Source organism: Misgurnus anguillicaudatus, unplaced genomic scaffold, assembly GCF_027580225.2.
Source record: "Misgurnus anguillicaudatus unplaced genomic scaffold, ASM2758022v2 HiC_scaffold_28, whole genome shotgun sequence".
In the NCBI taxonomy this organism is placed as follows: Eukaryota; Metazoa; Chordata; class Actinopteri; order Cypriniformes; family Cobitidae; genus Misgurnus; species Misgurnus anguillicaudatus.
Genome location: NW_027395278.1, coordinates 8,525,705 through 8,541,073, shown reverse-complemented (window position 1 = coordinate 8,541,073; position 15,369 = coordinate 8,525,705). Strand labels below are relative to the sequence as shown.

The following is a 15,369-nucleotide window of genomic DNA, read 5'->3' as shown; positions in this document are numbered from 1 at the left end:
ATCATGTCGCGTCTCACACTACAGGATATTAATAAGATTATCGTGCCAGATCGAGAGCTCACGTCATCATCTCACAGTGCATCACGTGATCTTGTAGTGTAAACAAAAATGGAGATGCGACAACAAGCATTTGCTGTTGCAATTCTGTGTTGCGACAAAAAACAAAAGAAGAACAACAAACGAGTCTGGGTGAGAAAATGGTTGGAGAGACGGGGTCAACATGGACTGTTTGTACTTCAATGAGAACTCGAGGTAAGATTTTTAACTGTTTTTATCAGGGTTGCACTGCTTTCTCTTTGTAGCTTTCAGTGTAGTTTAAATGATTTTATGTGATCCGTCAGACATACGCAGGCAAGTTTTAGATTGTCACTGTAAACATATAGTGCACACAGTATGACACTTAACATTTTGTCGTATGCGAGCATTGTCTGCTACAATGTTTACCGTTGCTTACAACAGCGCGAGCACATTAGCTTAAATTGCTAACGTTTAGCTAACCTAGTTAAAAAAACGATATTGTATGCTGTTATGATGCAGAAGCGTGTAGGTTAATTTGGTCATATTATGTAAAAAAAATAATATTATACACTGTGTTAAAATATTTCTGCATAAAATCTGGAAACTTAGCGAGTGTATGCAGCAGGTCATCAAGACTGTGTAACTGTTACCTTCAAGCAACGTCAATGTAGCAAATTCAATGAATTTCTTGCGCTATTAATAGAAACATGTAACATTAAACACAGGATTGCACTGCTTTCTCTTTTTTGCTTTCTGCTAAGTTTAAATGATTTTATGTGGTCTCTCAGACACACAGGCACATTTTAGATAGTGCACACAGTACATGACACTTTACTTTTTGTCAAGACATCTTTAAATGTTGCACTAAATTAAATAAAGTACATAAACAATATTTGTGTTTATTATTGCTTTGCTGTAGTTGGAGGACAGGTCAGGCTTTAAAAAGCTACTGAGGATGACCTCAGATGAATTTGACTTTCTGCTGGGAGAGTTGAACCTTTGATCACAAGACAGGACACCAAGATGAGAAGAGCGATTACAGTCAGAGAGTAGGGTTGCCACCTTTGATTTGTGAAAAACCGGGACACTCAGATGAAATTTATTTTTGTTATGTTTTTTGGAGGGGGGGGGATCAACTAATATTTGCAAATATACTATGTTAACAGTTGTAGGACTCTATTCCCTCTCTTGCCTATATTTGTCCTGAGGTAGATGCTTTCCCTAAATTAGAAGCACTCCCTGACATAGATGCACTCACTCTGGACTCCTTTCTACATTAAATACATACATTAAATACACTTTTGTATAAACATTGTGTAAACATATACTGCATAATTATATTCTATTATAAAATATAATAATTTGTACAAATATAGGATATATTCTTTAGACAATTAAAACATGATTACATGTATTATAATAGATTATAAACAACTTTGTTTTGTTTTTGTTGACTTAGTAAACCTAAAACTGACATTTCTCACCTCTTTATCCATGTGTATTTTCATCCCTTTTTGCTGCCTGCAGAAGTCTCGGCTGTCCCTCAATGAATGCGTTAAACTCCAAGCATGATCATTTAAAGTTTAATCTAACTTGAAGTTCAGCTTTGACCAACCCCACTAATCGTTTTAAAAGCTGACTAGCAACTTAACTCAAACTATTTCATCCAGGACGTGTGTGTGGAATCTGTGTGGATGCGACGCGTGCGACCAACCGACAGCATAGGTAGTTGCTAGCATAGATATGTATATAAAGGCTAGATGGCTCAAGGCGGAGTCCCTAACGGCATCACCTGGCGGCCATCTTACGACAGGGCGCTCGCTCACTCGTAGCATTGAGTTTAATGGTGCAGGTACTTTTAAATGACCATAACTTGCTCAATTTTCTACCGATTTTCAAACGGTTTGGGTTTTTACCAACGTTATTAACGTGGCTATAATTCTGGATGCTTTAACATGTTTCATGAATTTATTTTTTATTTTTAGTATAGGTATGCAGTGTCATAGGTACCTCTTTGACGTTTATAACAAACCAAACCGTTTGAAAATCGGTAAAAAAATTAAGCAAGTTATGGTCATTTAAAAGTAACTGCATCATTAAAACTCAATGCTACGAGTGAGCGAGCGCCCTGTCGTAAGATGGCCGCCAAAATGAGGACGTTGCCCTCAATTGGCCAGCAGCGCGGACGAGCCATCTAGCCTATGGTTGCTAGGCGATAAGTTGAGCTTCCAATCAAATAAAAGTAAAAGCCTGGCCAATCCACTGTGTTACCTGTTTTATTTTACCCGGTTACGGACATAGGATTGGATGAACACAGAAACAGTGGAAGGAAACACTTTAATCTGAAACCAGGAAATTCTGCTTTAAAAGTTCATTTTCACAAAAAAACGGGACAATTCGTGTCCCGGGAAAGAATATAAATTTTCCGGGACTGTGACTCAAAAAAGAGAACAATCCCGGGAAAACCAGAACGGGTGGCAACGCTATCAGAGAGAGGCTTTCTTTGACCTTAAGATTTTTGGCAACAGGTTTGTAAAGGGAACAAATGAACAGATGTATTGTGTTTTTATATTACAGTAATGTTTACTTTTTTCTGTTGAAGGTGAAACCTACAAATCATTAAGTTTTCAATACAGAATTGGGGCCACCACTATATCTCAAATAGTAAAAAGCACATGCACAGCTCTACATCAGGTCTTAAAAGATGAATTTCTGAAGTTTAGATTTTTTGTCACTGTGTGTGTGAGAGAGCAGGAGCAAGAGAGGGGTAAATAAATGCATGTTATTAAACTAAAATTGTTCATCTCCTATTTTGCCTTAATTTTTGCAGACACCAAAATTAGAGGAGGAATGGCGAACAATTGCCAAGGTCTTTTTGGAGAAATGGCAGTTTCCACATTGCCTGGGAGCCCTTGATGGAAAGCACATCTACATCCAGCCTTCAGCCCACAGTGGCAGCACATGGCACAATTATAAAAGCAGATTTTCAGTTCTTATGATGGCAGTTGTAGATGCAAACTATAAATTCATTTATATTGGTGTCGGTACTCAGGGCAGAGTCTCTGATGCAGGGCTCTTTGCCCATTCTGACCTAAAGAAAGCTTTGGACCAGGGTCTCCTAAATGTTCCTCCACCAGAAAAGCTTCCAAATTGTGATGTTGTACTTCCCTATATGTTAGTGGGGGATGATGCATACCCAACACTCGCAGACTGGGAGGATGTGGACCATAAAATCCATGACGGAGCGTGGAGGAGAGAAGGTCTTGGGGCTATGCAATGTGTGAAAGCTGGACGAGCACGTAACCCCACCCTCACTGCTAAGCAACAACGTGATATCCTGAGAGATTATTTTGTGTCTCCTGCTGGGCAAGTGTCATGGCAAGATGTCTACATTTAGAACAAAGGAGCATTTTCAAAGTGTACTGTTAGTAACATATGCAACAGTTAGCAGTTAATGTAAATAATAATTGTAGTTTATAATTGTTGGTTGCTCTTTAAATTGCTTCACTGCTGTCTTGTATTTTGATGAGATCAAAAAAATTTAGTGTAATTCCTTAACTTTTTTATACAATTTAAACTGATAGAGCATGAACAGAGTCTATTTGTTATAATTTAAATAAAGACAATATTTATTATCAATTCAGGTATTTGTTCAAGTATTTCCAACAAACAAAACTATTAAAATTACAAACTTATTGTTGCTTTGCCAAGTCACTATTTGTACAATTAGCTCCAGCTCTCATTTGCAATAACAGTTAAGAAACTAAATAAATAACAGAATCAATACAAACTATTGTTTTATCTTAAACTGTAGCTACTCCTCCAAATCATGTAGGATCTTCATAATATTCTGAGGCTGAACTGGTCCCTGAGGAGGCAGGTGTGAGGAATTAGGAATTGGATGAACCCAGATGCAGACCAAGGATGAATATACTGAAGATTTATTAAACAGAAAACAGAAAAACAAAACCCACGAGGGGGCAAAACAGAACAAGATGAATATAACACTAAACTACACATATAACTAGACAAGATCACACTAGGCACAAAACACTCTTAGATATAACTTACAGGAACACAGGACTAGAACAGGGCAACAGCAAAACGCACGTGTAATGAACATCAAACACAAGGACTTTAAATAGGGACAAAATAAATTACATACACCTGGAAATCATTACAAGTAAGGGATCGGGGAAAAAGAGACGAGACCTGGGAAATGCGTGGTCAGAGTAATACACTACTAAAAACCACACATTTCCCACATAGAACATGATACTGCCAGGACCCCGAACACAAAGACTGGATATAATAAAAGACATGATTCTGACGGATCCTGACAGTACCCTCCCCTTAAAGAGCGGCTACTAGACGCTCCTCAGAGGGAACACTAAACACGGGACATAATAGACTGAATACAAGACAAAAACCATGAAAACATTACAAACACTAACAAGGGCAACAAGGCAATAACAAGAACAGGATTGGGGTGAGACAATAAAAATAACAAACAAGGGAGGGGGGGGTGGGGGAACAAAAGAGTTCACACTAGGAAGTCCAGGTGGGGTGGAACTAGAGGGTTTGGGACGAGGAGTCCGAGCAGGCTTGGGGGTCCTGGTAGGTGGGGTAGGTCCAGAGGGGGCAGACTGAGGAAAGATTGAGGTGGGAAGGACAGGAGACACAATGGGAAACACGGCAGGGTCTCTGGACAATAAAGGGGTAGCCACAGGAGCCAAGACAGGGGGCGCTGCGGCCGGCAGCGGAGACGAGACAGGGATCACGACAGAGGAGGCTACGGACGGCAACGACAATGAGACAGGGATCACGACAGAGGAGGCTACGGACGGCAACGACAATGAGACAGGGGCAATGACAGGGGGCTGCGCAGACGGCAGGGGCTGCAGCGGTGGCTGCGCAGACGGCAGGGGCTGCAGCGGTGGCTGCGCAGACGGCAGGGGCTGCAGCGGTGGCTGCGCAGACGGCAGGGGCTGCAGAGGTGGCTGCGCAGACGGCAGGGGCTGCAGCGGTGGCTGCGCAGACGGCAGGGGCTGCAGCGGTGGCTGCGCAGACGGCAGGGGCTGCAGCGGTGGCTGCGCAGACGGCAGGGGCTGCAGCGGTGGCTGCGCAGACGGCAGGGGCTGCAGCGGTGGCTGCGCAGACGGCAGGGGCTGCAGCTGTGGCTGCGCAGACGGCAGGGGCTGCAGCTGTGGCTGCGCAGACGGCAGGGGCTGCAGCGGTGGCTGCGCAGATGGCTGCGGCGCTGGCTCTGTCGGCTGCGGCGACTGCGCTGGCACCAAGAGCTGTGGCTTTGGTGCAGAGACAGAGATCTCAGTCAACTGAGAAGTCGGTGTGGGCCCAGGAGAAGACGGAGAACAGGAAGCTCCCTTCTTCCTCTTCTTTCTCCTAGGTCGCGGAGCAGAGAGTGCCGAAAGCGCTGTGGCGGGCAGGACAGACTCTGAGGAGGACCCCCCAGACGCTGACTCCCAGGAGATCCTCCTCTCACGCTTCCCACGAAGCGACACTGGTGGAGGAGAGCTCTCTGGGGTCGAAGGGGGAACACACGGGTCGCCAAAAGCTAGTACTCCAACGGCTCGGTCCTCCGGGATGGATGACAGCGGAACGGGTTGAGTGACTCTGGTGGAACCCCTGGACTCCTCCCGGTTCATCGTGTACCGGAGCTGATCCACAAAGCCCAGGGGTGTGAGCATCCTCATCTCCGAGGGAGTAAGAGGTTCGTTGAGACAACGGTTAAAGATAGTCTTTAATTCAGATTCATTGAAACCAGAGTCTCTAGCCGCCGCGTGAAACACAAGAGCGAAGGATCGTACATCCGCCTCCTCCTGTCGGAGGCTGAAAAGCTGGTGAGCTTGCCGACTCCTCTGGCTGCCTGGTGAAATAATCATCCTGGTCCGCTGGGTTCTGTAGTGACACGTGCGTAATGTGAGGAATTAGGAATTGGATGAACCCAGATGCAGACCAAGGATGAATATACTGAAGATTTATTAAACAGAAAACAGAAAAACAAAACCCACGAGGGGGCAAAACAGAACAAGATGAATATAACACTAAACTACACATATAACTAGACAAGATCACACTAGGCACAAAACACTCTTAGATATAACTTACAGGAACACAGGACTAGAACAGGGCAACAGCAAAACGCACGTGTAATGAACATCAAACACAAGGACTTTAAATAGGGACAAAATAAATTACATACACCTGGAAATCATTACAAGTAAGGGATCGGGGAAAAAGAGACGAGACCTGGGAAATGCGTGGTCAGAGTAATACACTACTAAAAACCACACATTTCCCACATAGAACATGATACTGCCAGGACCCCGAACACAAAGACTGGATATAATAAAAGACATGATTCTGACGGATCCTGACAGCAGGTGCTGATGGTAGTGGTGAGGTGGCTGTGACTGTGTGTAGAGAGGGGTTGAGGGTGACATTTGTATAGGCACGAGATGTGAGTATGTAGCTGGTGGAATGTGTGAGGATGTTGATGCACTGGACTGGTCAGCCTCCTGAGCCTCAAACAACGCATTCATTTTTATTTACCTTGGTTTGTATGCTAGTGTTTTTAATTAATCTAAGTTCCACAGCAACTTGATGTCCAAATGAACTGTATGGATCTGGAGCTTCAAGAACTGAAGCAGATATCTTTTGCAACAACTTCAGTTTCTGTTGTTTAATATTATCTGCGTCCCCTTTGCGGCGTTTCAATCCCGGTCTAGGGGTGGGAAAAGAAGCAGCATGATCTTCTCTAGGGGTGGGAAAAGAAGCAGCATGATCTTCATTTTCTTCTAGAATAAAAGAACATGGTCCTGTTGTTGATGAGAAAAACATGCAATTATTCCAAGGGAAATAATATAGTTCTTTTTTTACATTTATGCATTAGGCAGATGATTTTATCCAAAGTGACTTACAAGGAATTGTATTACAAGGTATAGATGGTTCAGCAGTTACAACATAAACAAACCACTTTCGTGGAACAAACAAAACTTCAAAATAAACAAGTAGATTATCTAGTTCAAATCATAGCTAAAGCGCATCAAAAACTGCACTGAACTATTGTTACCATGTCAAATGTGTACTATCATCATGTATACAATCTTAACTACTAAGATCGTCTGCCAAACGTCACGTAGCGGTGATCCATGATCGCTGTCTCCACTCGTCTATAGGAAACTAAAACATTTGTTATTTTCGATGAGGTATTTGTTCCAGAGTTCAGTTTAGCCACTAGCCAGACCATGAAACAAACAGACACCAGAAGTTAAGTTTTGCCCAGATGTGGAACCGCGAAAACGCGCATGCATTCGATGGAACTTTCTATAGACCATTTCAAATGATGTAAACAACACTGGTCCAGAAACACTTCCTGTTATAGTTTATGACAGTTATATTTTTATTTCACATATATCATTATCTTTAAGATGTTTGTTTAACTTCAGTTAATTCAGGTTTATATGTTCTGTTGGTTTATTTTATCCTAACTTTATCTAGTGTTAAAAAACGGAAACAGGAAGTGCTTCTGGACCAGTGTTGTTTACATCTTTTGAAATGGTCTATACATTTTTATCAATATATGTGCTCCCTGTGTTCAGATCTATGACCTTCTAGCACTGCTAACACAATGCTGTACCACTGAGCTATACAGAAGCACAGTAATTAGAAGAACTAAAGTCCTAGGTTTTTGCATACATCCTTCAAAGCTGCAAATGTTGATTTAACAAAACTGTAACATTTTGCTTAATTCTTAAAGTGGAAGCTGTGTCCCAATTCGAAGGCTGCCACCTTCTAAGGATGCGACCTCAGATGGTGAGCACTCTGTCTTTGAAGGTGGCAGCCTCCGAATTCCATGAAGAGAACTAAAATGGGGTCTAGCGTTGAAGGATCCATAATTTGAGTCACCTGCTGCACACACCCACCTCGCCTGTCAGTGGACACAGCGGACATGTTACTTATTAAAACAAATATGGGACCATAAAAATATTATTTTTTAGAAAATATGACACGTTGATGTAGATTAAACTAACAAACAGTAAATCAAAGTAATCAACCTTATAAATATACGCAACATACACAGAATAATATTAATACAAAACATTTCATAATACTGTAACAGTGACAAGTAACTTTATTCTGCTAAATACACTTTTATTTAACAAAGGTTTAAATGTTTATTTTAAAACATCCAGCTACAATGTTTAGCCATTACAGGCGCATGATGAATCTCAGGATAGCCTCACTATGAAGGATCCATTACATTTATCTGTAACAGCGCGAGAACCAAGGATGCATATTGATGCTTCCTTTTAAGCATCATTCGAATTGGTAGCCTTACTGGCCTTCAGTCACACTGCTGTGACTCAGTCTTAAAATACGTCCTTCGAAGGTCGCAGCCTTCCAATTGGGACACAGCTACAGTTCACCCAGAAATGAAAATTCTGTAGTTATAGATCAGTACAAGAAGTCATGTAGTTATAAACCTGTTACAAAGGAGGATATTTTTAGGAATGTTTGTAACTAAATCAATCAGAGACCCCATTGACTTCAATAGTATTCTTTTAACCTACTATGGAAGTCAATGGGGCCTCTCTAATCAGTTTGGTTACAAACATTCCTCAAAATATCTTCATTTGTGTTCATTACAACACAGAAATTTATGTTTGTAACAACATGAGTCAGTGACTAAATGATGACAGAATTTTTATTATTGGGTGAACTATACCTTTTGTGTATGTCACTGTTTTAGTATTCATGGGTGTTGTAAATCTGCAGTTGTGAGTTTACCTGGTGCCTCAGGTGTGTCCTCTTCACTGCCATCCTTGTCCTGGCTTTCAATGATCTCTTTAACAGATTGATCAAGCTAAAAAAAAATGTCAGTGCTGTGTGCATGCAATAGTATACAAATTGTACTGTGTAATGCCTGTACATAATATGTATGTAAAATGGGGTAATTGTGTGTCTGCCCCATTCAGTGTATGTAAGTATTCTGTCCCCTTTTTATTTAATGTTTATATGGATGAATTGTCAAAACGGCTAAATGACTGTACAACAGGCTGCGTTGTTGGTAATACTCTTATCAACCATTTAATGTACGCAGATGATCTGGTGATTTTTTGTCCATATAGTGCTGGTCTCCAACAGTTACTGAGTACTTGTTCTCAGTATGGTTCTGATTTTGATATTATATTTAATGCCAAAAAGAGTAATATTATGATTGTCAGGAGTAGGGAGGACAGGAAACTGACATTTCCTGACTTCTTTCTATCTGGAAATGCCCTAAAAGTATGTAATGAGGTTAAATATTTAGGGCACTATATCAGTGTTTCCCAACCCTGGTCCTCGGGCACCCCCTTCCAGAAAGTTTTAGATGTCTCCTTATTTAAAACACCTGATTTGACTCATCAACCTCCTTCCAAAATGGTAAAGACGTGTCCCTAACAAGCTGATGAGTTAAATCAGGTGTGCTTAACAAGGAGACATCTAAAACTTTCTGGGAGGGGGTGCCCGAGGACCAGGGTTGGGAAACACTGCACTATATAACTGATGACCTATCTGATGATAGGGATATCTACAGACAGTGTTGTGCACTTTATGCTCAGGTGAGTACTTTGATCCGTAAGTTTGGTATGTGCTCAGAATCTGTGAAGACCACACTTTTTAGAGTGTATTGTACCCATATGTATACTGCCCATCTGTGGCGACATTACAGGAAAAGAAGCATACGAAGGCTTAATGTTGCATATAATGATGGAATGCGTTTACTGATGAAGGTTCCACAATGGAATAGTGCAAGTCAAATGTTTGTCAGTGCTGGTGTGCCAACCTGTGCTGCTGTAATACGAAATCTCATGTATAAATGTATATGCAGGTTATTGGACTCTTCTAGCAGTATTATTTTATTATTGACGAACCTGGCACAGAGTTCAGTCTGGTTTTTTTCAAGGATGTGGAATCATTGGCGTTTTAGTAAATATGTATATGAGTAAATGTATGTGTCTATGTGTGTATATTTGTTGTTGTTTTATGGACCAAGAGAGTGTCCTTAATAAAAGATTATTATAATACTGGTATACTTACACTGGTCTCACTGGGGCGCTGAACAACATGTTTCTTCAGAAACTCTAAATTTTTTAAAAGCCAGCTCTGTTTTGGTGTAAAGTCTTTATCCCCACTTCCACTTGGTTTCGGTTTTAGAAGTTTGGAATACTGGGTTCTTAGGGTTGTTGCCCTGATCTTTACTTCCTCCACTGAAAATAATTATATTATAATATAATGAATATATAATAATTATATTATATAATTTTCACTCTTTCTCCTCTACGTTCTGCTGAGTTCATATTATCTTTGATCTTGCCTATGAAAAGTCATTGTTTATTTTTTACTGTTCTCTGCAAAAAATCATCCGCCATAGTCAAGTTCATTCTGTGAAAATATAACTTTGATATCTTTAATATTGACTGAATAATGTCATATCAAAAAGTATAATCAATAAGCAAAATCAAACTGTCATAATTAAATTGAGACTTTAGCCTGGCTTTTACAGACATGGTCACATTTTCACAGCGAATGTCCTGGTTATCACAAACAACAACCCCATAACTAACTGTACTTCAACCTAATGTTTACATTTGCTAGCTAGTGCGCTAGTACTTCTCTGTACAGCTCTTACCTGGTACGTTTAAGACCCAGGCGATTTCTCCCCAGCTCTTTTCCTTGTCTGTCCGGTTGTAGTAAGTTTTAGACGATACATTATAAAGGCAATCATGTTGTTGCCACATTTCGACCAACTGCTCCTCCATCTCCGCTGTCCAACGCAACCGTGAAGCAGCTTTCGCGCTCGCCATTTTTAAAGTTCTCTCAGTCATTTCCGCTTCCGGGATGACGTAATCATCACAGAAAAAAATCTTAAATATCAAACATGTTTGATGTGATTGGGGCGGACCCGATTTCGCTGCGGGCATATCGGAAGGTGTAAGTTTGGATTTGTGAACGTCTCACATTACAGGATAATCTGGGCCGAACTTCGGGGCCGATCGAGGTCGATGACCCGATTTTCTCTCAGATTCTCGGGAGGGCAAAATCGAGGTAAATTTGGCCCGATAATCCTGTGGTGTAAGCCAGGCTTTAGTGGTGGAAATTATTATTCTGGCTAATCTGTAGGATGTTGTAGACTGAGGGGTCCTATCTAGAAGTATTGTGTATGACACAAGGCAATGGTCTGAAACGACATCGCTTTGGGGTGATATTTCGATGTCATTAATTACAGCTTTATCTACAGTGATTGTAAGCTCAGATAGGAAGTCTGCTATTTCTTTAAGAAAATCTGTGTGGTGGCCCGGAGGCCTATATATGGTAGCTAAAATGAACGAAAGCCGTTTGTTGTTACGATCAGTTATTTCCATATTTAACAGTATTATTTCAAACGAATTAAATTTTAGGTTGGATTTATGGTTTACTTTGAATATTTTATTGTATATTGTAGCTACACCACCCCCTCTCTCTTTTAGACGAGGAACGTGTTGTTTAATGTATTGTGTTCTAATTTTATGTTAATAAGATTTGTACGAGACGAGGTAAACGGTGCTCTGTATTTATTTGTTCGAGGAACAGACACAGTCGAGATGTGTTGGTACTCTGGTAAAAAAGGCTCTATGTGCTGGGATATGTGTGATCTTGACATGTCAAGGCAGCTAACAGACTGATGGGTAAGCCAATCTCTCTTTTTCCTGACCTGGGCCCTGGATAGTCAGACAATATCAAAAGTAAGACTATTGGTCAGATTTCTAGAGAGTATAGCACTTCCTTCCGGAGACAGATGGAGGCCATCTCTCTTTAGCAGGTCAGGTCTTCCCCGGAAATGCTTCCAATTGTCTATAAACCCTACGTTATGCTGAGGGCACCACTTTGACATCCAGCCATGAAGAGACACTAATCTACTATAAGTTTCATCCCCCCGGTAGGCGGGGAGGGGACCAGAGCAAATTACATTGTCTGACATTGTTTTTGCAATTTCACACACCTCTTTAATAGTATCTTTGGTGATTTCCGACTGGCGGAGTCTGGTGTCATTCGTGCCGGTGTGAATAACAATCTTAGAAAACTTACGTTTAGCATTAGCCAGCACTTTAAGTTTGGATCTAATGTCAGACGCTCTGGCTCCCGGTATACAATCGACTATGGTGGCTGGTGCCTCAATGCCAACGTTCCTGAGTATAGAATCTCCAATAACCAGGGCACCTTTAACAGATGTCTCAGCCGGTGTATTGCTAAGTGGAGAAAATCTGTTTGATATTAAAACAGGAACATGATTTGGGTGCCGAATGTGACTATGCCGCCTGACAGTCACCCAGTTAGTCAGCCGCCTTGACTCTGAAGTCGGAACCGAGCCATGTGTATTACGCTTAACACTAGGTGTACCCGAAACAGTGTTTGTAACATTAACATTAGTGGTCTTACTGTCCTCAACTAGCGTTCGGATGCGCGCTTCTAGTTCTGCAACGTTCTCCGTCAGCCTTACTACTTCAATACACTTAGCACATGTAAAAACCTCTATGCAAGTGCTAACTTCAGCCGGCACCGTTTGTTAATGCTAGCGGGCTATATGCTAACACTAGGTGTTTACTAGTGATAGATCGTTTTACTTATTAATACTGTTCAATAATCGTCACGGTAAAGTATTCCTAAGATAAACTAGTACGTTATATTATATAGATAGGAACGAGATAGTAAGAAAATAGGATTTAGATGATGAACTCGACGGAGCTCCAATGCACGGAGCAGCGTTGCCCCATTTGTTGATGCTAGCGGGCTATATGCTAATACTGGGTGTTTAAGTGATAAATCGTTTTAGTTATTGATACTGTTGAATAATTGTCACGGTAAAGTATTCATAAGATGAACTAGTAAGTTATATTATATAGATAGGAACAAGATAGTAGGAAAATAGGATTTAGATGATGAACTCGACGGAGCTCCGATAACAGTGTTGCCTCTCTCTTGCGTCTCATATTAAGATCAGTGTCTCATATGACCTTGTTATATGTACACTGTGTAACTATTCAAATCACAACACATAAATAGGAAAATATTTGCGTTATTTTGTCACTTATTGGGAGCAGTTTGCTAGCTGGAGCCATTCACTTCCAGTCTTTGTGCTAAGCTAAGCTAGCGGGGGCTGCGTCAGACCGAGTTACAGCATGCACGGAGATGAGAAAGGTATGTATGGACTTATCTAACTCTGAGGGATACGGTGAATAAGCTAAATTCCCAAAATGTGGGCGTTTTCCTTTAATGACGTCAGCAAAACAGTTTTTTTACTAAACTCCGCGCACAGGAATACGTCAGTCACCAGCTTTGGCTCAAATGGCTCTGCTAAGCCAAGCTGCTATAGAATCACATCACACTAAACAAACTGCACAATCAGAACTCGTTACGTATTTCTGAAGGAGGGACTTCATAGAACAAGGAAGACATCAGCTCGTTTTGAGGACAGTGAAAACAGCGATATAGATCTAAGTAAATTGTGTGAAAAATATTGAGTTTTTTTACACGTGTAGGGCTGGGACAGTTGTAATTATTTCTGCATCACCCCGGTGGTGGAGTGCGCACCGTGGTCAGGAAGTGCGCCCTGCGGTGGTGTGCACGTCACAAATTATGAAAAGATTTCTTCAGGTTCGTGTTAAAGCAACAGCCAGCAGACGCGGAGTTAATGCGCTATTTGCAACTGATATCAGTGATGGCTGGCTAGGGGGCGGAACAATGAGGCAAGAAGACTGTAGCGTCCGGAGGTCGCATTTGCAAGATGCATACATCACCAAGACTGTCTTATTTCATAACATTAACAATTATAAAGTTGACTATTATTCTTTGTTAATCATACATTGTTGTAATATACTTATGACTTGCAAATGTCTGAAAATAATAAACCAGGCTTGATGACATATACAGCCTGCATATGCGACCTCCGGAGGCTGCAGCCTTCGGATTGAGAAACGGCTGTTCTCTCTTGGTCACGAAAAAGTATCAATCTGCGCTGCCAGTACACCATCAGAACGTGTTTTCAGTAGGGGTGTGCAAAAAAATCAATTCACATTTGAATTGCGATTCAAGCTTTGCCGATTCAGAATCGATTCATAGAATTCCAAAAATCGTTTCATTATTTTTTTTTGTAATGCCGTGTTACTATTTTCCTGAAATGAGTTTATCTCAGTATTCCCATAGATGGCGCTGCATCGTATTCACACTGACGCCCGCACACTCTTGTCACAGTCTTTCCCACACATTGCTGCTGCTGCAGCGCTGCCCAGTTATATTAACAAGTGCCCAAGTATATCTGGCATCAAATTTTGTCTTTTTTGTTTTTACGTGATGATGACACTCTTTAATAATGACATTTTGTGTGCGACATGATGAGTTCGGTATGCGTTCACGTGCTCTTTGTTTCTCAATGAATTGGGATGCGACGTGAACAAGCTCGTGTCACATTGTATCCTTCATGTTTCTGAACTTGAGAAGAGTTTTAACATTAGAGAACTTGACGGAGCACCCGCGGCCCGTATGGTTCCGGGTTTGTATTTGAAATGGTCAGTCGGGTCCGGGTCAGTCATAGTTAAATTACTTCGGGTCCAAAGTCTGATTAATATTATTTATAAAACGGTTAGTTCCAATCCTTGATTCTGATTGGTCAATAGGTGTGCTTTATTCACGATAAAACACTGCTATGACCGCTTCACCCAACGGTTCTATTTAATATCACTGCGCCCTTAGCAACACCCTTAGCAACACATAAACATATAATGAGACAAAGTCTGAGAACAGTTTGTTGTTTTTATTTGAGCTTTCATGTTGTTGTTCGCAGTCAGGGACTATTTTTTCTAGCGGAAGGAATGCTTTTATTGATTTAACTTCATGAAGGTTGCACTAATTTTTTTTACTTTAATATTGTGTGGTAACCGTTTTATAAAAGCAATAAGGTACTCGAGGCAAGTGCTGTATCGTGAATAAGTAACGGCTGAAGGGGTTGCAGGCACTCCGCTTCGCGTCGTGCCTAACAACTCCCTTCAGCCGTTACTTATTCACGATACAGCACAGCCTCTCGTACCTTATTGCTTACGTATAAAACCTGAGTCGATCGGAGAATGACCGTGAGCATTACCGTGTTAAAGCTCGCGTGCAGTTTCAGCATGCCGATGGTTTCTATGGCGATAAAACTGACTCTTTTCTATTATTATTAATAAACCATATATTTTCTAAAATCTATTGCACTGAACGAGCAAAGCTCAAGCTGACTCAATATTTACAAAACGCAAAGCTGTAATGTAAAGT

General features: G+C 41.1%; 1 protein-coding gene across 1 annotated transcript; it reads right to left on the bottom strand.

Moving 5' to 3' along the window:
* Positions 1 to 3,943: 3,943 nt before the first annotated feature.
* On the bottom strand, positions 3,944 to 10,347 carry LOC141362576 (uncharacterized). Its single transcript, XM_073864852.1, has 3 exons — positions 10,123 to 10,347; positions 8,830 to 8,905; positions 3,944 to 6,857 (listed from the first exon to the last, which is right to left on the bottom strand). The coding sequence occupies exon 3, from the start codon at positions 5,919 to 5,921 to the stop codon at positions 4,386 to 4,388; it is 1,536 nt and encodes a 511-aa protein (XP_073720953.1). The 5' UTR covers positions 5,922 to 6,857; positions 8,830 to 8,905; positions 10,123 to 10,347; the 3' UTR covers positions 3,944 to 4,385.
* Positions 10,348 to 15,369: the final 5,022 nt, after the last annotated feature.